The sequence below is a fragment of the Eubalaena glacialis genome, chromosome 6, assembly GCF_028564815.1.
Source record: "Eubalaena glacialis isolate mEubGla1 chromosome 6, mEubGla1.1.hap2.+ XY, whole genome shotgun sequence".
NCBI classification, from domain to species: Eukaryota; Metazoa; Chordata; class Mammalia; order Artiodactyla; family Balaenidae; genus Eubalaena; species Eubalaena glacialis.
The window spans coordinates 60,020,652-60,044,087 of NC_083721.1; the positions used below are offsets into that span (position 1 = coordinate 60,020,652).

The window sequence follows — 23,436 nt, forward strand, 5'->3', positions numbered from 1 at the left end:
GGCTGAAAGGGAGCCACGGTTTCTAGATATGCCAAGCAGAAAGATTTAACATCCGTAGGGATAGTGTGAACTTGGGAGGAGAATTTCATGAATGACCTTCTAAGTCACATCCATTCTAGGTATGGAGCTGACCATGATGATAATTTTGGGAATCCAGCACCTCCTGTAAATGAAACATAGGCTGGAGGCCGTCTCTGGTTTCAGAAGGATGCAGGGAACTGGAGTTAAAAAACCCAGTTTAAAAGTTGCTTTCCCCTTTAAGAAAGAAAAATAGCTCTTAATGAGTACAATATGTGCTGAATGGATTTATTAGGTCAGGAAAAGTCTCAAAGCAAATCCATTATTTCTTACAATGTTCTTAAACTTCTAATATACAAATTGGAAAAGGTAAGAACCTCTGAGTGCAATAACTTCTTGGTTTTCCCTATTATGAAATATGTGTTCACTTCAAAGATAGAGCAATACTGTTTAAATAATTACATGTTATAAAATAATGATTACTATGAAAATTACTGTTTCACAGTTGTGTTAACTGATATAAATGAAATACCAGTAAAACTTATCAAGAACCTTTCTTAAGGGAAATTCTCCTATTAAAAATTCAGAGAAAGTCCTGATGTCAAAGAAAATAAGTTCACTCTTCTCTTCTTCCTACAGCAGACATTTGTAATAAAATGTTGTTACTATTATCATTTTAACAGTGATTACTTAAAAGTTTTTACTCCTCTGAAATCTAATCAAAAACAAAATTCTATTCCATTGATTATAGTCAAAATTTTGAGGCAAGCTCCACGAAAGCAAGGACTATTATGTTCCTGGCTGAATCACCAGGGCCTAGAATAGGAGCTATCACATAGTACATATCAACAAGTAACTGTTGGATTAATGAATGAATTAACTTCTACATCAGTACTTTTCTTTTTTCCTTTTTTTTGCTTCTCAGTGAATATCAAGAAAGTTCTTTTGATTAGATTGTAGATGTCACCTCTGATAAAGTTCCCTGAAGTTCTGTGATCAGTATTTACTATCTTAAATGGGACCTGGTAGAATACTAGATCAGGAATAGGGGCTGGGCTTGGATCCTTCTGACCAGCATGTATGACTACATTTTACATTTTTCAGTTTCCCCCAAGGGTGGCTCTTGAGTTTTTAAGATGCTTCTGAATATAAACATTTCTTTTTTGTTCACCTTATTCATCTTCAGGAAGGCCTTTTTTGCAGCAAGTTTTATGGTAAAAACTCTCTAAGTGCTGTATGGTGTCACCTCGTTTTGTAATCTGGATTTTGGAAAAGGTTATATGTAGGTAGTTGGTTTGGTTTTCTTATACACCACAGATGGCATATATGAAGCATTTAAAGAGGATGTACCTTCCTGTGCTAAACTGGGGTTCCAGTTGATGTTCCAAGCTGCCATGTCCTGGGTAAAATAATTGGATACAGAACAATGCTGAAAGCAAGTGCTTCTTATGCCCAAGTAGGGTAGTTGTCCACCACCTGAACCAGCTCCCTAGAGGAAGACATGAGAAGGGTGATTCTTTTTGGAAAAGAATAGTCAGTAATCAAAACGGTATGGTATACAAGTACCATACCGTTTTGATTACTGTAGCTTTGTAGTATAGTCTGAGGTCAGGGAGCCTGATTCCTCCAGCTCTGTTTTTCTTTCTCAAGTTTGCTTTCGAGGTCTTTTGTGTTTCCATACAAATTAAAAAATTTTTTGTTCTAGTTCTGTGAAAAATGCCATTGGTAATTTGATAGGAATTGCCTTGACTCTGTAGATTGCCTTGGGTAGTATAGTCATTTTGTTGTACAATATTGATTCTTCCAATCCAAGAACATGTATATCTTTCCATCTGTTTGTGTCATCTTTGATTTCTTTCATCAGCGTCTTACAGTTTTCAGAGCACAGGTCTTTTGTCACCTTAGGTAGGTTTATTCCTAGGTATTTTATCTTTTTTGATGTGGTGGTAAATGGGATTGTTTTCTTAATTTTCCTTTTTGATCTTTCATTGTTAGTGTATAGAAATTCAACAGATTTCTGTGTATTAGTTTTGTATCCTGCAAATTCATTGATGAGCTCTAGTAGTTTTATGGCAGTGTCTTTAGAATTTTCTGTGTATAGTATCATGTCATCTGCAAACAGTGACAGTTTTACTTCTTCTTTTCCAATTTGGATCCCTTTTAATTCTTTTTTTTTTTTTTTCCCCTCTGATATCTGTGGCTAGGTCTTCCAAAATCATGATGAATAAAAGTGGGGAGAGCAAACATCCTTGTCTTGTTCCTGATCACAGAGGAAATGCTTTCAGTTTTTCACTATTGAATGTGATGTTAGCTGTGTGTTTGTCATATATGGCCTTTATTATGTTGAGGTAGGTTCCCTCTACACCCACTTTCTGGAAAGATTTTATCATAAATGGATGTTGAATTTTATCAAAAGCTTTTTCTACATCTATTGAGATGATCATATGGTTTTTATTCTTCAATTTGTTAATGTGGTGTATCACATGGATTGATTTGCAGATACTGAAAAATCCTTGCATCCTTGGAATAAATCTCACTTGATCATGGTGTATGATCCTTTTACTGTATTGCTGGATTTGGATTGCTAGTGTTTTGTGGAGGATTTTTGCGTCTACGTTCATCAGTGATATTGGCCTGTAATTTTCTTTTTTTTCTGGTATCTTTGTGTGGTTTTGGTATGAGAGTGATGGTGACCTCATAGAATGAGTTTGGCAGTGTTCTTTCCTCTGCAATTTTTTGGAATAGTTTCAGAAGAATAGGTATTAATTCTTCTCTAAATGTTTGGTAGAATTCACCTGTGAAGCCATCTGGCCCTGGTCTTTTGTTTGTTGGGAGTTTTTGAAATCACAGATTCAATTTCAGTGCTTGTAATTAGTCTGTTCATATTTTCTATTTCTTCCTGGTTCGGTCTTGGGAGATTGTACCTTTCTAAAAAATTGTCCATTTCTTCTAGGTAGTCCATTTTAGTGGCATATAGTTGCCTATAGTAGTCTCCTATGGTCCTTTGTATTTCTGTGGTGTTGGTTGTAACTTCTCCTTTTTCATTTCTAATTTTATTGAGACTACACTCTGAGAACCACTGAAAGCATGGGGACGGGACATATAAGATGCTCATGGGAGTGCTGGTAACTGTATTTCTGGTCCTGAGTGATAATTACTCATCTGTATACTTTATAAATACTTTATAATCACTCATTATAGTGTGCATATATCATTTATTTCATACACACACATGCACACATACACATATGATAAAGGAAATAAAATACTTATTGTTCAGGGCTATCTGAATGTGGTAAATGAGCTTCCAGGCATATTACAGTCTCTTTGATTACAAGCACTGCGCTCAGGCCCTGTAGATGGCTGTATATAACTCACATTTCCTCCCTGAGCTGACAGCTTTCTGTCTTGCCCGCAGGGAGATAGTCCCAGGGCGAAGGGAAGGGAAGCCACCTCCTCTCGCCACTGGTGGATGCACTACCTGGCTTATCTTTTGAGTTCATCTTCAACGCATAAAAAACAACATCTCTTATTCTTGTTATCAAGCATTCTGTTTCAGCTTAGGCCTGTGGAATGTTGCTTCTATGTGCATCCTAGTGAAAAGTCCCAACTCAGCCTCACAACAAAACTACAACAGATATTAAATAAGGGATGTGTGGTAGTGCTTTGTAAAGAGTAAATCATTATACTAATACAATTATGTTTGTATAAGCATAACTTATGGTAAGGTGTTACAAAATCTATATCAGCTTTCAGAAAATACAGGATTCTAATTTTAAGAAATTAAGAAAAAAATAAGTCCTTACCTAAGGAATAGTTTATCTTTTTTTGCAAGCCAAAGTTAATATCCATAATACTAGTAAACACTATTAAAGACACTATAGAGGTCATCAGACTTTCTCCATTAATTAAATTGACAAGGCCTCTAGAAAGACCTGCAGAAGGAAAAATATTTTTTTAAGGTGGGAAAAACTTCATCAACGTTGAAGAATAAAATTTTATCAGCAATTAGAAGGATATTCTTAGCTATGTATTTATATCACATACTTTTCCTACATACTTAAGTATACTTTAGTCATGTTTGTAAACTCCCTTCAAGGAAATTTCATTATGTATCAACTACAAGTTAAGTCTAGATCACCATGATTAGTTACCAAATTAATTGTGGTTGATTATAGTTTATGTAAGTAAGATAATCAACTAGAGCTCTCATTCCTTGTTTCAAAGCACAGATGAAAACATGAAATTTATTATTTTTAATTCTGAGACTTGGTTTATGTAAATACATACATCATGCATTTAAGACAAGAAAAAAATGATGGTGGAGGAATAAAGTATATTTATAAACCAAGGCTTTATACCACGGTATAAATACTAACCAAAGTATTAAGGCAATTGTCCTGATAATCACACTATAATTAGAAATTGTCTGACTTTCCCATACATCACTTTCAATGGTTTTAGAAATCAAGTTCCATTAATGGAGAGCACCCTCATATAATCTACTTTCATCCTAATTCTCCTCTGTTTATGATGATATTCTAAGTTTAGATATCCATCAATTATCATTTTTTCTTTGCTATTCAATGTGCCTGTAGGGGCAAAACTATAACTTTGAGCATCTTTAATGATTTTCAAAATGTCCATAGAAAGGAAATATTATTAAGGAAATGGTAAAAACCCTCCTTGTGAACCAACCACTCTACAGTTGTGATCACAATCGAATACAGTAAGTATGCTGTTGGAAGAGAAGAAAAGCCAAGGCAATCTGTTCCTGTGGAAGTTCAATTGCCTTGATGGTCCAATTCTTCACCTCTCCCTGCATCCAGGCCCTCTGCGGTAAGACGTTGCAGTTTCTCTCACCAAAGAGATCTGTTTTTTAAATTAAAAAAAATTATTATTATTATTTTTTTAATGAGACTTGATGCAAGCAGAGGCTTGAGGAAGATTTCTGCTTCCTCTCTCTTGGATCCCTGCCACCACCATGGCAGCATTCCCTGGCTACCCTTCTGGAGGAATGTGAGAAATACATGGAAGAAAGGTGGATCTTCCTAGTTGAGGCCATCCTAGATCACTTAGTCCCCAGATGACCCTCCAGCTGACTGGAGATTCATTAGTGAGCCTAGCCACGATCAGTGGAGCCCAGCCCATGCCATCAGAACTGCCAGACTCATGAGAAATAAAATATAATTGTAGTTTTAAGCCACTATGTTTTGGTGTTGTTTTTTTAGTCAAAAACAAAGACAAAGACAAACCCTAACTGACACTGTTGTATAACTATTCCATTTTAGAAAATGGGGCGATAACAAAATGTGAGTATTTGGAAATAAATAACAGACAAGGAACATAAGAGAAGTCAGTGGACCCTAAAAAGCCCAAGACAATGTGAATGTATTCATGTACTCCAAACATTGGCCTGGGCAGATTTTATTTTTGAGAATAAAGTAAAAAATATATAAAAGTCTTGCTTTGAAAACTCAGACAAAAATGTTGCCAAGAGAAAGATACTTTATTTTAAAAAAAATTTTTTTAAAGATGCAAATTGAGGAGAAAAATAAAATTCCAAAAGTAATGGCAAGATGGCCAAAGTTTATGAGAACAACCTTGTAACTTAACCCAAAGAAATTATTTAAATTCAACAATGGTAAGCCAGGAAGTCAGTGGAATAAGTAACTAGATTCCAGTTAAGAGGAGTATGGAATTCTCTCAGGTAGCATAGAACTCTTCCAAATCTTTTGAGTAGGAAAGGGCCTGACATTGACAGAGTCTCATAGAAGCAGGGTTGCGGGACAGACAAATCTCCTTGTCTTAAAGATCTGGCTTTTCTTTATTCACATAGGTACACTTGAAGTTTCTGCACTACTCTGTTTCTACTTGCCTCAGAGAGCTCTTTCCTTTTCAAGTGGCCATAAAAAGTGTGTGTGTGTATGTGCATGTATGTGGCATATTAAAATTCTACTTTAATTCTACTTTAAAGCAAATGATTTTGTTCTCATTAAAAAATAGCTGAGGGAATACAAATTAGGTTATTTTTTCTTTTGAATGAGGCTCTTGGATTTTTTTCTGGGTTACATTGACTTGGTATTTTATACTTTTAAATATAGATTTCTTTCTCCTAAAATAGTACACACTGTATCATTATTGATTTTATTGTTTTTGACTTTTTAGGCTTTTGGTCTTAATGGTGACAAACACTCCAAAGACTTTGCTTTTCTCTTTTTTTTTTTTACAAGTAGCATTATCTTAACGACAGTGTTTTCAACAGAAAAGAGGTTTTGGGCAATAGAAATGTCACCGCAATGTACATGCAATATTGCGATTCCCGCAGAACTACCCTGTTGGCTCAGGGTAGAAGCATGTATAAAGTCAAGGATTAAAAATAATCCCTTGCCCTATTCCACAACTGAATGTCAGACTTAAAATACTAAGTAAGCCCATCACTGGCATTTCCTTCTGTTCTAAGCATCACCACCTGAATCTCTACATTCAATCCCCAATGTCCCAGCACCTCACTTCACATAGTGAAAAACTATAGTGAACAAAAGATCTTAAAACTAGACAGTTTAAGCATGGAATATATTTTAAATATAGGAAAAGAGAAAAATATACTTGCCCAGGTCTTTTATAGCAGATGAAGTCAGCATAGGATCTGAACTCACAAGGATAGCTGAAAATAATAACCATGTGGTGGTTTTCAAAGTTAATTTATTCACAGATGCCAAATACCAAAGAATTAAGGTATAATTAATCAAAAAGCCAGGAATTGTAATTAAAAGTATCTGCAAAGAAATTTTATAGATAGAAAAATCAGATGGCATTTGTATTCCATTTTAAAATGCAGATAATCAGGATACTGGAGATGTAGAATCACATTCAATCCATTAAAGGGAAATTTTAAATTATCTTATTTAACAACTATGTGATTGCAACTCTGGAAATAAGGAACAAATATTGCAATGAGATTCTTAGGACCTAAGAAATACCAGTTACAGGAAATACCATATTATAGTTAAAAAGGAACTTTTATACAATCTACTACATATAAAATAGATAAACAACAAGGTCCTACTATAAAGCACAGGGAACTATATTCAATATCCTGTAATAAACCATAATGGAAAAAAAATGAACTTTTAATTTTCTTGATAAGGCCACTGAATATAGATGTATATGTGTGAAGGTATATACATACATACCATATATATATATATATATATATATATACACATTTAACAATGCATAAAAACTGAGACATAGCCTATTAACATAGAAAAAAGAACACAAATTTAGAAAGAAGTTACAAAAGAGGGGAAAAAAGAAAAAACAAAATAATAGAAGGAATGTATAGAAAGGGCAGAGGACCAGAAAAAAGATGGGAAGGGACATTCTGTTATTCTAGGACTGGATCCTGGCCTTCTGCCTTCCCACCATTGCCTTCTACCTTCTCTTATTCTACCTGTGGTGGTTATCTAGCAAGATTTTATTACCAAATGTGCTTGGGAAAATGTGGTGATTGTGCCTTAAAGTATCTACGAGAATTCACAACTACACCCTCATGTTCACTGTAGCATTATTTACAATAGCCAAAACATGGAAGCAAGCTAAATGCCCATCTATGGATGAATGGATAAGGAAAATGTGGTATCTATATAGAATATTATTCAGCCATAAGAAAAAGAAAGAAACCTTGCCATTTGCCACAATATGGGTGGATCTTGAGGGCATATACTAAGTGAAATAAGTCATACAGAGAAAGACAAATAACATATGATCTCACTTACTTATATGTGGAATCTAAAAAAACAAAAAACTAAATTCATAGATACGGAGAACAGAGGCGGGCAGTGGGGTGGGGTGGGGGGTTGGAGGTGTGAAATGGGTAAAAGGGGTCAAAAGATACCAATTTCCAGTTATAAAACAAATAAAGCATAATAGGGGATGCAATATACAGTATGGTGACTATAGTTAACAACAATAGTGTATTTCATATTCGAAATTTGCTAAGAGGGTAGGTCTTAAAAGTTCTTATCACAAGAAAAATGATTTGTAACTATGTGTGGTGATGGATGTTAACTAGACTTATTTTGGTGATCATTCTGAAATATATACAAATATCAAATCATTATGTTGCACACCTGAAGCTAACATAATGTTATATGTCAATTATATCTCAATTTAAAAATAAAGTAAAATAAAAATGGATAACTAAGAATTTCATAATGACGTTGAAAAATGCTCTTACTGCCAATATAAAATTAAAAACAGCAATATCATACATCCTTAATTATATCCTTAGAATTTCAATGAGTAAAATTAAAGACATGCATCATTTTGGGACTTTCCATAGAGATTACTAATATATCCTCCAAAAAGTTTTACCAGCAAACACAGCCACCAGCAGTGTACTAATCATTCCCATTTAAAACAATTCTCCATAGAAGTAAAATCAAATAAAATCCCCAGGTTCCTGTCTCAGCTTTTGCTACATCAAGAAAAATGAAAAAGCACAAGTTCTTAGCCCCTTATTTATTACACATTTATTCACTACCTACTATGCAATGAGGCATTGCAATAGGCACTGGAGAAAGACATACCTAATGCAGTTAATGAAAAAGAGAATTCAGAAGAGCTAAAATATTAAAAGCTATCTTCTTTCTGATTATTTTAGTCTTTTGTTTGTACAGGGACATTCTTGCAGAGTTAGGGTCCAGTTGGGGAATAACTGGACTCTGATTCAGGAGGCCTGGGTGCTAGTCCTGAGTGATTTTGGTTAAGTCACTTAATCAGACATTTCTAACCCAATCTTAAAATGGACAGAACAATGACAGAGTGCTTATATGGCATTACTGAGGCCTGACACTATTGAGAGGGAGTCTTTGGTGGATAAAGCTTGATAACAGCATCAGAATGGTGAAAGAAAATCAAGGTCCCCTAGGTAATTTACCTCTAGGGTGGCTGAATTCTCAATTTAAGGTTTTGGTGGTAAAGGGAGTTGTATTACTAACTCCTGTTCAAAGGAACAAATTAAAATGAGGCTTTGAGACAAGAGGATTGAGGGTCAGGATATCCAAATCCTTGTTCTTCCACCAAATAGCTGTTGATACCTCAATAAATCACATAGTATATTGTTTGCAAAAATGGCTGCAGTAATTCTGCTCCCTGATTCCACACCATTGGGTAGCTATCTTCCATACTGACTGAACAAGAGCAAACGTGATATAACTAGAGACTTAAAAAGTGGGGAGAGGGAAGTGGGGAGGGGCAATATAGGGGTAGAGGATTAAAAGATACAAACTATTATGCATAAAATAAGCTACAGTGATATATCATACAACACAGGGAATATAGCCAATATTTTATAATAACTATAAATGGAGTATAACTTTAAAAAGTTGTGAATCACTATATTGTACACCAGTAACTTATAAAATGTTATATGTCAACTATACTTCAATAAAAATTTTTTCTTAAAAAGCACTAGTAAATTCAAGTTTGCCCTCTCCCGCTGATGTTTGAGACTCTGAAATCACCATGTGAAGAAACCTGGAATAATTGCCTGGATAATGAGATACATATACAGTGACACTCATTGCCTATAGCCAATACTAACAGTACCAACCAAAAGACATATGAGCAGAGCCATCTAGCTCATCCTACCTCAGCTGACCCCCCAGATGAACAGAGACTCAGGAGACGGCTTGACAGGGAACACTAGAACCAGCTCAAACTACTATTATATCTCTATTATTTTCAATTTCATTTTTTTGGTAATTTGTCTGAATTTCATTTGCCTGGACTCTGTTTCAAGTGTAAATTATTTTAATAGTTTTGATTCTAATGTATTTTAGGTAACGGCCTTATACTTACAAAACTGTATTGATTACTTTGAAAGAAATGCACATCCTGCTTATAATCTAGAGTATTTTTTCTCAAGGTCTTTCCTGGAGGGGTCCAAATATCACATGATTAGAAAATAATCATAATAGTTTGTGAATTAGGATTATTGCTGTTTCTGTGAGTAGTCTTCTCTGTGTTGTTCTTTTACGTGTGGATGTGGGAAATTTTAGAAGGTGGGTATTTGAAACACAACTTTTATCAGTAATTTCCTTTTACTGGACCTAATATATTTAATAATAGCTTTCTTATAGTATCTCAGAGTTAAAATCATAAGTGGCATTAAGTTCTGCCAGTCAGATTTTTTTGAGTTACTTTTTTCCTCCATAATGTCTTTCTTGAGTCTTCAACATGTTAGACAATTGAAAAGATACAGTTTATTCACTAAAATATAGAGCTGAATTTACTTTTTTCACACTTTATACTTTTTCCTTGTTTTCTGTTTTATAATTTGGAGCAAAGTTTTAAAATTTTTGAATATAGAGGGCAGTGGCAAAGACGGGGGGATGCGTGGAAAGACCTCGAGCTCACCTCCTCTCATTGGAACATCAAAATTACAACTATTTACAGAGTAGCTTTTGTTGAGAAAGACCAGAAGACTAGCAGAAAAGATCTTCTACAACTAACTATATAAAGAACAAACCATGACAACCCAAGTGCCCATCAACAGATAAATGGATAAAGAAGATGTGGTATACGTATTCCATAGACTATTACTCAGCCATAAAAAGAATGGAAGGCACCTATGCTCACCACTATACAACCAATGCAAAAAAGAATGAAATTCTGCCATTTGCAGCAATGTGGTTGGACTTAGAAAATATTATGCTTAGTGAAATAAGCCAGACAGAGAAAGACCAATACTATATGATATCATTTATATGTGGAATCTAAAAAATTAATACAAATGAATGTATATGCAAAACAGAAACAGACTCATAGACATAGAAAACAAATTAGTGGTTACCAAAAGGAGAAGGGACAAATTAAGTGTATGGGATCAACAGACACAAACTAGCATGTATAAAATAGATAAGCAACAAGAATATATTGTATAGTACAGGGAATTATAGTCATTATCTTATAATAACTTATAATGGAGTATGTTCTCCAAAAATACTGAATCACACTACATTGTAAACCTGAAACTAATATAATATTTTAAATCAACTATACTTCAAAAAAAACCCAAAGAAACAAACCATGAGATGTGTAGAAGGGCCAGAGACACGGTATAGTCAAGATCCATACCCACAGTGAGTGAGCCACAACTAGGAGGATAATTACAATTGCAGAGGCTCTCCCTAAGGATCAAGGGGTCCAGGCCCTGCATCAGGCTCCCCAGCCTGGGAATACTGCACCATGAAAATGATTCCTCTAGAACATTTGGCTTTGAAGGCCAGCAGGGCTTGCTTTTGGGAGAGCCAGATGGCTGTGGGAAATAGATACTCCACTCTTACAGGGCACACACAAAATCTCAGATGCTCTGGGACCCAGGGCAGAAGCAGTGATTTGAAAGGAGTCTGGATCAGACCCACCTGCTGATCTCAGAGAGCCTCTCAGAGAGGAAGGATGAAACTGGAGCTCACCTTGGAGACATAGACACTGGTGGCAGCCATTTGGGGGACCTTGTTCTACCACATGAGCACTGGTGCTAAGCAAGTGCCATTTTGGAATCCTCCCTCTAGCTTATTAGTGCCAGGACCTGGCCCTGCCCACCAGCCCGTTGGCAAAAGTACTGGGACGCCTCAGGCCAAGCAGCTACCTGGGTGAGAATATAGCCCCACCCACCAGCGGGCCAATTGCCTTAACACTCTCTGAGTGTACAACTATCCTGGGACACAGCCCTGTCCACCAAAAGGCCTAGGATCCAAGCCCACACACCAATGTACTGGCACTAGTCCTGGGATCCCCTGCATATCCACAGCCATCTGTAGGGACCTGGCTCTGCCCACCATCAAGCTGGCACTAGCCCCTAGACAAGCCTCACCCACCAACGGGCTGGCACTAGCCCCAGGACCACCCAGGCCCCAGCTCTGCCCACTAGCAGGCCAACACACCAATTCCAGGACCCTCAGGGCCCTGCAGCCAGAGAACCTAGGCCATAGCTCCACTCACCAGTGGGCTGGCACTAGCCCCAGGACTCATCCTCACTCACCAGTGGGTGGACATGAGCCCGGGGACCACCAGAGCACCAAAGTCATCCAGATCAGCAGGACAGCACTTGCTCCAGGACCCCCTGGACCATGGCCCTGTCCATCAGCAGGCCAACACCAGCCCTGGTACCCAACGACCAAGCCCATCAGCAAGCTGACACCAGCTCTGAGACATCTTTGACCCCTCAGCTCCCCACCTCCGGGTTCAGCCCTACTCACCAACAGGCCAACATGAACTTTGGGGTACTCCAGACCCTGTAATCAGCTGTGTCAGGAACTGGGCCCACCCACCAGAAGCAGACACTAGACCCAGGATACCAGGTCCCACAACCACCCACTCCAGAACCCAGCTCTGCCCACCAGTGGGCCAGCCCTAGCCCCAGGACCACCCAGGGTTCTGCAGGCAGCTGCTTTGTGGCCTGGCCCTGCCCACCAGCAGCTGGCAGCATCCACACAAGGCAGGACCTGGCAACCAACTGGACTGGGGGTCAGCCACATCTACCAGAATACACATAGTAGCCATCCTCCTTCAACAGAAGGACCCACAAAGCCCACATAGGAAGAACTCCTAGAGGATACAGCTCTGGTGATGAGAGGAGAGTGTGTTGCTGGGTCACAGAGGACTTCTAAAAAAGACCACTTCTCCAAGGTTGGAAAATGTAACTAACTTACCAGATACATATAAATAAAACAGCAAATTAGGCAGAATGAAACAGCAGAGGAATATGTTCCAAATGAAGGAAGAAGATAAAACCCCAGAAGAACTAAGTGAAGTGGAGATAAGCAATCTACCTGATAAAGAGTTCAAGGTAATGATCATAAAGTTAAAGCAAGAATATTAAAAGCAGCAAGGGAAAAGCAACAAGTTACATACAAGGGAATTCCCAAAAGATGGTCAGCAGACTTTTCAGCAGAAACTCTGCAGGCCAGAAAGGAGTGGTATGATATATTTAAAGTGATAAGAGGGAAAAACCTAGAAACAAGACTACTCTACCCAGCAAGGCTTTAATTAAGATTTGATGGAGAGATGAAAAGTTTTATAGAAAAGCAAAAGCTAAAAGAGTCCAGCACCACCAAACCAGCTTTACAAGAAATGTTAAACGTACTTCTCTAAGTGAAAAGGAAAAGGCTACAACTAGAAATATGAAAATTATGAAAGGAAAAAATCTCATTGGTAAAGGCAAATATACAGTAAAGGTAGTAGATCAACCACTTAAAAGCTAGTAGGAAGGTAAAAAGACCAAAGTAGTAAAATCATCTATATCAACAATAAGTAGTAAAGGGATACATAAAGCAAAAATATGTAAAATATGATGTCAAAAACAGTAAATGTGAGGGGGGAATAAAAATGCAGGGTTGTTAAAATGCATGTGAGCTTAAGAGATCAGCAACATGCATCAATGGAACAGAATGGAAAGCCCAGAAATGAACCCACACTTATATAGGCAATTAGTCTACGACAAAGGAGGGAGAAATATACAACGGGGGAAAGGCAGCCTCTTCAATAAATGGTGTTGAGAAAACTGAATAGCTACATGCAAAATACTACTACTCTCTCTTTGTGCAGGATGTGTTCTACTCTCTCACATCCTGCACAAAAATAAATTCAAAATGGATTAAAGACTTAAGTGTAAGACCTGAAAAACTTCTAGAAGAAAACATAGGTAGTAAGATCTTTGTTATCAGTCTTAGGAACGTTTTTTTTGGCTATGTCTCTTCAGGCAAGGGAAACAAAAGCAAAAATAAATAAATGGGACTACATGAAACTAGAAAGCTTTTGCATAGTGAAGGAAACTATCAACAAAACAAAAAGATCACCTACTGAATGGGAGAAGATATTTGCAAACAATATATTGAATAAGGGGTTAAGATCCAAAATTTACAAAGAGCTCATACTACTTAACATCAAAAACAAACAAACAACCCCATTAAGTAATGGGCAGAGGATCTGAATAGACATTTTTCCAAAGAAGACAGACAAATGGCCAATAGGCATATGAAAATGTGCTCAACGTCACTAATCATCAGGGAAATGCAAATCCCTGATTTCAACAATGAGGTATCGCCTCACATCTGTCAGAATGGCTATTATCAAAAAGACAACAAATAAGTTTTAGAGAGGATGTAGAGAAAAGGGAAACCTCACGCACCATTCATGGGAATGTAAATTGGTGCAGCCACTATGGAAAACGGTATGGAGATTCCTCAGAAAATTAAAAATAGAACTACCATACCACCCAGCAATTCCACTTTTAGGTATTTATACAAAGCAAATGAAAATGCTCATTCAAAAAGATATGTGCACTCTATGTTCATTGCAGCATTACTTACAATAGCCAAGGTATGGAAGCAACCTAAATGTTCTTCGATAGATGGATAAAGAAGATGTGGTTTATATATGTGTATATATATATATATACAAACACATACAGACACACAATGGAATATTACTCAACCACAAAAGAATGAAATATTGCCATTTGCGGCAACATAGATGGACCTAGAGGGTATCATGCTAACTGAACAAATGTAACAAAACAGAAACAGATTTATAGATATAGAGAACAAACAGGTAACCACCTGGAGAGGGGGTTGGGAGAAGGAAAGAAATAGGTGAGGGAGATTAAGACATACAAACTTCCAGTTGCAAAATAAATGATTCACAGGTATGAAATGTACAGTGTGGGTAATATAGGCAATAACTATTTAATATCTTTGTATGGTGACATATTGTAACTAGACATCATGATGATCATTTTGAAAAGTATATAAACATCAAATCACTGTGTTGTATAACAGGAACTAACACAGTGGTGTAGGTCAATTATACTTCAAAAATAAACAAACAAGCAACCAAACTCATAGAAAAGGAGATCAGATTTGTGGTTACCAGAGGCAGGGTGGGAGGGGGTGTGAGGGGGAGAATTGGATGAAGGCAGTCCAGAGGTACAAACTTTCAACTATAAAATAAATAAGTAGTAGGGATGTGATGTACAACAATATGATGAATATAATGAACACTGCTGTGTGTTACATACAAAAGTTGTTAAGAGAGTAAATCCTAAGGGTTCTCATTACAAAGAAAAATATTTTTTTCTATTTCTTTAATTTTGTATCTGTATGAGATGATGGATGTTCACTAAATTTATTATGATAATCATTTCATGATGTATGTGAGGCAAATAATGCTGTACCCCTTAAACTTATATGGTGCTCTATATTGGTTATATCTCAATAAAACTGGAAGAAGGAAAAAAAGAGAAAAAAATGGAAGAAGAAAAATGATTTTGTAAAAATTGAACATCCATATGAAAAAAAAATGAAACAGAACACCCATCTCACATCATATAAAAAAATTAACTCAAATTGGACCTTAGACCTAAATGTGAAATCTAAAACTATTAAACTTCTAGAAGAAAACATAGCAAAAGATCTTAGTGACCTTAAATTAGGCAAATAATTTTTAATACGACATAAAAACACAAATTCTAAAAGAAAAAATTGATGAATTGAACTTCATCAAAAGTAAAAACTTTTGGAAAAAAGAAAACTACAGTGGTATCAAAGTGGAGACTTATTTTTGATTGTGAATCTAAGTCATACATGGAAGACAATGAAACTGTTATGTAAATCTTGAAGAACCTGCTAAAAACAATATGTAATGGGTTTTTTAATCAATTTAATTGAATATAATTTATCTTGCTTAGGAATGACTTTTGAAAATAATGCCTGTAATAGTCACTATGCAAATTTTTTCACCTGGCATCTATTTGAAACTTTAATAACAAGGCTATAGAAATGATTTCCTACTTTTCTCTTTGAATTAATATTCAAAAGAAATATACTATATGGAAATGACAAGTAATGAGAAAGTTAGTCTTGGCACTTGTACCCCATGACCTTGCAAATGACTATCTGTACCAAAAATTGCATAATATTTGGACAGAATTTCTAAGGTAAATCAAATGAAATTGAATCATTAAAAAAGAGAAAGTTGGATCAGTACTTACCTCTCTGAGGCATTGATGAGGGATTGGCTTCAATGAAGTCTGAGGGAATTTTCTAGGATAATGGAAATTTCTATATCTTGATAGGTTGATATTTGTCAAAACTCATCAAACTGTACTCTCAAAATGTATGCATACTACTGCATATAAATTATACCTAAATATAGTTGATTTTTAAATACGTAAAAAAATCTGAACATAGATAACATGTAGTAGTTCATGAGTGAATAATATTATTGAAAATAACACTTCTTACCTGCCAAAATAACTTGTGGAGCAGGTAAACATCCATGTCAAATGCAACATTAAAGATAATTACTGGTGTAAATATATCAAAAAATAAATGTGGATCCATCCACTGTATGGCGTCTGCATATTTTTGGACCTAATAATATAAAAATGTTATTTTCTCATTTATCTGTTGGTCTATTAGCATGGAATACATGCCAGACACTCCTATGCCTAGCACAAGATAAAAAGATAAATCACAACATAGTAAGTGCTAAAGTCTTAACTCTTGGATTTTCATAATTTTGCATCAGATCATTACCAACTACAGCAAAAGGTTAATGAACATCTCTATGCCTTTTTTTTTTTTTTTTAAGAATCGATATAGGAAACAGTTTGACAAAAGTACTAAAGGGTACGTAGGAGATTTTCAGGCATACAAGAGAAAGAAAGAGATTTCAGGTAGATGGATCATAATGCAAAAAATCCACAAAGGAGTAAACAATCATGTCAATTTCCAGAAACTATATAATTAGCCATGGATTATACAGAAGATGTGTATGGAAGAATAGCAGGGATAGAGACTAGGAAGGTAATGCAGATTATGAAATAACCAATTAATGGTGTTTATCCTAAAATATTTAGTTGATAGTTTTAAATCCTATATGGGCATCTGTAACCAAGCAGGACCCTATGGGGCCTTCCCCAGAGAGATGTCTCCCTTATATCCTCTGCTTTAGGTCTTCTCTGAAGTACCTAGATAATAGTATCTCAGGCACATTTCCTGAGTTGTTTTATGGATGCTAAAACCCCCACCAAATGAAAGAAATTAACACATCCCTTCAGGAGGCTGGCTGGAACCAGGAAATATTTGCAACAATTTTTGATCTTTTTACTTTACCTCACCATCAACCAATCAGAGAATTGTGCATGAGCTCATCACATACCCTGGGACTCCCTTCCTTTGCCTTGCTTTTAAAAATACTTTGCTGAAACCCATTGGGGAGTTCAGGCTTTTTGAGCACTAGCTGTCCCGTACTCCTTGTATGGCACCTTACTATAAACGCTGCACTTTCCTTCACCACAACCCACTGTCAGTAGATTGGCTTTACTGCCCATGGGCAAGCTGAGCCAGTTTGGTTCGTTAACACATCCATTCAACATTCACTCATTAAGGAAATACTGAGTACCTACTGTGTTAGGCGCTATCCTTGCATTTGGGAGATGACTCTTCATGGGGCTCTTGTGTTTCTCTGTATTCTATGGATGGAGGCACTGACTGCTTTTCTTCCAGGAATATTTTCTTTCAAGAATATTTGTATGGCTAACAGCTTTGGAAGATAAAGCAAGTGTCTCCCTCCAGAGAAAAAGGCAGGTTTACTATACTGTCCAGTGTTATAAAGATATTATCTCTCTCTGGAGCAAGAGGGCAGATGAGCTCACTGCCCATCATAAAATATTCAAGTTCTCTAAGCTCAGATTTCTTCTCCTATAATGCAACCCATTGTGTATGCAGGTTTCACCTTGCCCTCTTTACTTCTCCCTGTGGGGCTCATGGAACAGGGACAAGAAAATGCTGATACTCTGGCTTCTGTTATTGCTATGAGTAATAAAGTCCTTTGTCTCTAGCCCAGGAGTCCCTGTCTTTTGCCAGGACCGTGAAACTGTGGCAAGCGAAATTATTAGATTGAAAGTTGCGTAAAATCTTAGACCGTTCACTGTTCTCAACATTTGGTCCCTTCCTTTAAAGAGTTGTTGACAAATAGTAAAGTTTATAGAAGTACTTAAAATTGCATTTATGTCAAAAATCAGATGATTATAAAACCTGTTCATGACAAATGAAGGAGTAATCTGCTTCTGGTTCTGGCATGGATACATGGTTTCCATTATGGTTTTTAACATCATTGGTTAAATTTGTTTGGGAAAGTCAATCATTTTCACACACGTTCGTATTTATATACTGATTAACTAGGGCAGGTGTTGGCAAACTATGGGCCCTGGGAACAAATCTGGCTCAATGCCTGTTTTTGTAAATAAAGTATTATTGGAATACAGCCATACCAATTTACTTATGTATTGTCTATGGCTGCTTTTAAACTACAATGGTAGAGTTGAGTAGTTGTGACAGAGATCATATGGTCTTCATAGTCTAAAACATGCACTATATGACCTTTTACAGAAAACACTCTGCCGCCAACCCCTGGGCTAGAGGACTATTTAATGTGTCAATAATGCATTCTATATTCCTTGTAGTAAGCATATTGTCTCTCCTTTACCTGACTCCAGCTCTTCCCAACTATTTAGTAATACTGTATATGCCTTGACTGTATAGTTTGTCTTGTTCCTCACTTCCAACTCCATGTAAGAGGTTCAGTGTATGTTTCTTGAAATATTCTAAGGCAGGTGCACGTAGAGAGTAGCCTCTATTCTAATGGGAACCCTATGAAACATTCCTGAGGCAATAGATTGGTTCAATGTCAGAATTCTCTTGCTACTAGAGTCCTGTATCAGTAGCTCAAAGTCTCTCTGGGCTTCTATCTTGTTTACCAATTTCTTGTCTAAGGTTTTGAATTCTGATTAAATACTCAGCTACTCACATTCTTAGCATCTGTACGTGTACTTATTCTGAATTGCCTACCTAGTTTCAGACCTAGGCTCTGTTTTGACTATGTTACCTGGATTTCAGCTCTTTCATGCCTGGTTCCTTCTTCTACACAGCTGATATGATGTTATCCACATCATAAGCATCTATCAACTGGCAGAGCAGTGAAGAAATACGTTTACAAATTTTCTTAAGCCATCTTTGTATTTATATGAATCTTAGATATAGTCATATATATAAAATACTCATATTTACTATACACACCTGGTCAGATGTAAAACTTAACATTTCAAAACTGCATCCAAATAAAAATAATATCACAGGGAGAGGAATTGGAAAGTCTTTCAAGTGTAGGTTCAAAAATGCTGCAAAAAAAATATGTCTATTGAAAGGCAGTGAAATACCACATTTATAGAACTTTAATTTGATATGACTTCTTAATACTGAGGACAATGAAATACTGCACCGCCCCTTACTTGCTATATTCCTGTAACTGAAACCCTCCCTCACACTTAAGCATATAGAATCAGTATAATTGGTCATCCACTAAATTCATGCTTTACTTCTTTTACAAAGTCTACCATTTTCTTAGAATCTTTACTAAATATTGCTATTTATATTGGTTCTTGTGTTCCTACTAAAATATTTATAGTAGTTTATGTACATGCTATAAATCAGATATTCATTTCTTTAGCAATCCTGCAATGAGGGATTAATAAACTACTAAACTTAAATGAAATATCCTGGCTGATTCCCAAGATAACAATGAGGAATTAGTATAATAATTTAATAATGAGAAAAACTAACTACCTATTACTAATTACCTACTACCCATTAGAAAGTCTATAATGAATATTTAACTTTGTTCATAATTTTTTTCAAAGTGCAATAAGCAATATCACAGCATTTCCTTCAGTTTAATGTTTCTAATTCTTTGTAATACAATTCCTAATCAGGTCAAAGGATGCAAAAAATGTGCTTTCTTTTGATTTCTACAGTGTTCTTTTCTTCTCATAAAAGCTGGGCATAATTTACCATTTGGACAAAACCTAAGGGAACACCTACCAAGGGGTTAAAAAGTAACTGAATCATTCAGAAGACCCATCACTTTGAAAATTCTTTTTCCAAGTGAAGAAATCTGTGGGACAGCTAATTTTAAAATATGAATGAAACTCTAGTTTATGATGATGCAAGTAACAATAAAATCCCTAACCTTTGATTTTCTGCTTATCTGGTTCAATTCCCCACATCACTTAAATCTAACCACGACCTAGCAAGTAAGAAGGTATGAATACTCTGAACTCAATAGAGGTGAAGAATGTGGATCAGATCTACAGGGTCTCTCCTCAGAGGCAGATTACTGTTGGATTCATCTGATTGAAAATCTTGGTATAGAGGTATGAATTTAGAAAAAAAAATCTAATTTCCTATTATTGCTACTTTTCTTAATTCTCTCTGGTGACATTTACAAAATACATCCACAAGACACACTTAAATAAAAAGAATTACACCTACCTCCGATTGTACAGATCAAAGACAATATTAGAATGATTTCAGGGAGGTCCTGAGAACTTTGCATGAATGTATTCCTAAAAAAATCCAGCCATATGTTGGTAAATCCTTTGTTAAGAAAAGTCAAATTAGAAACAGGGCCATTCATCCTGTGGTTTCTCATAGGCCGTCTGAATCCAACTCTTAGGACTCTCTGCAAAACTCACCTAGGACCAAAAGAACATAAGATTTTCCTTCTTGGTGGCCTTCTACAGCTTTTCTTAAAAAATAAATAAAAAGCCTATATTTCTCTTTAGTTATTTCTAGTGATTTCTTAGGGTGTGCCAAAATTAGGGATGCCTCCCTCTTCCACGATGTTTTCAATTTAAATGATAGAAGAATTACAACCCCAAGTGATAGAGACGAGCCAGTGTCATCCTGTGTTCTTATGATGCCAAGCACTACTCAGCTATTTTTCACCCTGTATCTATCCAGCTGAAAAGAGGATTTTTCATCTAACCATTCACCAGGACCACAAGCTGGTACAGGTTACTTAGTTCTGAGGATGGACAACTGAGGGGTTTGCTCTCAGCTTATCTGAGCCTCTGGAAGCATGTTCTGGCAGCTATTCCAAAGTAGGAAGTGGTGGTGGTGAGAATATTCTGATCTCTTTTGTTGTTCTATCCAGACAGAAATTAATAAACCGTGATGATGTTCAATAACAGCCTTCTTTTATCTCCTTTGAGACATTGATGGGCTATGTTTTCTCTAACTTTTAAATATTTTTATAGCAACCAAGGACCTAAGAAAAATATTGAAAACAAAATGATTTAAAACAAGGGAGTTGTTCCATGTTTCTATTGTTACTTCTTGGAAAAGGAACAAGGGCCATGGTGTGTCTTGGTTTGAAGAAATAGGTGATAGCTGCAGTCTGCCAATCCCACTTGCTTCCCATGGTGAGGAAAGTTTTACATCGGGGTCTTAAACTTCATGCAGGGAACTCTTCCAATTCTCTCATAATATTGGCTTAACCTTTTCTAGTGTCCATTAGCATCTCATCTGGCTGCCTCGCTAAGCAATCAATTAGTTATTACTAAACTTCCTCTCACAATCCAGCAATGTCTTTTTCAGTTTCATATTTCACATACATATGTTTTATAATATGCTCTTTACTGACTATAAAAACAAACTTTTGAAAGAAAATTAAATGAATACATGCTTATTGTGAATATTTTTGAAATAAATATGTAAAGAAGCATTTCAAAAACAGAAAAAAAAATATGCACAGTCATGTTATCTAGTGGCTTTTATATATTTTATTTACATAGTTCTGTTCATCCTTATATAATTATACTTTCTGCTTCTTTCCACATGGTATTGTATCACCAGCATCAAAGGGCCTCATGAACACTGTTTACAAACGTTGTACCATATTAACACCAATGTAAAAGTGCCGACTCTCTGGTCAGATTGCGACTCTCTGCATGCAAAGATCTGATGGGCTGCTGCTTGCAAGGTAAAAGACTCTGGGCAACTTGCTGTTGGCCTCAGTTTTCTAATCTGTATAGTTTCCCAGTCTATGTAATTCCTCTCCCTGTATTTATAAGTTTATTTGAAATCACCTGGGGAGCTATAACGATACTATTGCCTGAGTCTTATCCTCAGCGATTCCTATTTAAATCAGTCTAGGTGGCAGCTTGGGCTCCCCAGGCAATTTTAATGTGTAGCCAACGTTAGTAACCACTGTGATTCACCCAATTCAAAGGCAGCATTGCTCAATTTTCAGTCTCAAAGCCAGCTTATTTTCAATATTCTTGAGTCAGGTATTTTGAGAAAGGGTATCAGTGCCCTTCTGGTGAAGACCCCAGAAACACATCTGTAGTTGACAAGTTTGGATTATTATGTGTCTCAGTGAGGGAGGCCATTCACCCTGGGGAACTGTTGGGAGGTTCAGTAAAAGGATGTTAGAAAGAACTAACTGTGGATCTGGGTAATTTTGGAGAGGGTCTAAGGAAGTGAGAGTTTACTATAACTTGGGTGCTGTCAGAAAGCAAGGACAATTCTGTGATGGGGTATCGCGATAAATCTTATGTATAGCGAAAGCAGATTAGAATGGGGATAAAGCTGTGATGAGTACAGAAGCAGCAGCCACTCATTTTAGATGAGGGAGGGGATGTTTGGTACTGTATGGGTTGCATGGTGACTTCTTTTTGTACAACTCTATTTACGGTCTCCTAGTGAACTCATCTGATTTTGATGTTCTGTGAGATTATGTCCAACAGGAGAACAACATGGACTAGCTGTGAGCATCAGACTAGCTTGTAGTAACACTAAGTGACACCTAGCTCTGGGTGTCAGACCAGTTCCCTGATGTTTGGGGCTGCTTTTTTTGGGTTTGTTTCATTTTTTCTCAAGGGATTTCTAAATTCCTTAACCTCACTTTAACATGTTAAGAACTGAAAGTAGACCAAGGGATCTTGATAGTAATTTAAGTGATAGAGGAGAGCAAGCTCAGTTATCCCTCTAAGACAGAGATTTTCAACCTTGACTGCATATTGGAATCAGAGAGTTTTAAAAATACAGATACGTGGGTGGCACCACAGAGGTTAATTTAATCGGTCTAAGGTGCAGCCTGAGTATTAGGAACCTAAAAACTTCCCAGTGATTCTAATAATCAGCCATTATTTAGAAACACTGCTCTAGGAGAAATCTGTGCCATTAGGGAAGAACATTGTGATAGACTGATGGTATTTGCTCTCAGCATCAAACTATTTAGGAAAATATTGTCAATTTCACCTATTAATTTTCTCACTATTACTCCAGGACTAAATATTCTGGAGCAAACGGGTTTGACCAAAAAAGGAAAAATATTTTCTGCATCATAGTTATACATTCCTATAGGCTCTCAGAATTTAATACGGTTAAGGAAACTATTGTTTTCCAAACTAAAAGCAGGGATACATGTTCCCATAAGCATTTTCTCATTTCTAAAATTGTTTATTTGAAACCTTAATAACCATAACTCAAAAAGACACATGCA

The 23,436-nt window shown here is 36.3% G+C and overlaps 1 protein-coding gene across 1 annotated transcript in view; it reads right to left on the reverse strand.

Moving 5' to 3' along the window:
- Positions 1-23,436, reverse strand: part of SLC9C1 (solute carrier family 9 member C1) — a 114,478-nt gene that overhangs the window by 87,000 nt on the left and 4,042 nt on the right. Inside the window, exons 3-7 of the mRNA XM_061192729.1 lie at positions 20,421-20,525; positions 19,170-19,270; positions 16,332-16,460; positions 6,632-6,797; positions 3,825-3,953 (exon numbers count right to left, since the gene is read on the reverse strand). Coding sequence (XP_061048712.1) covers positions 3,825-3,953; positions 6,632-6,797; positions 16,332-16,460; positions 19,170-19,270; positions 20,421-20,525 — 630 coding nt within the window. The remainder of the gene's footprint in view (positions 1-3,824; positions 3,954-6,631; positions 6,798-16,331; positions 16,461-19,169; positions 19,271-20,420; positions 20,526-23,436) is intronic.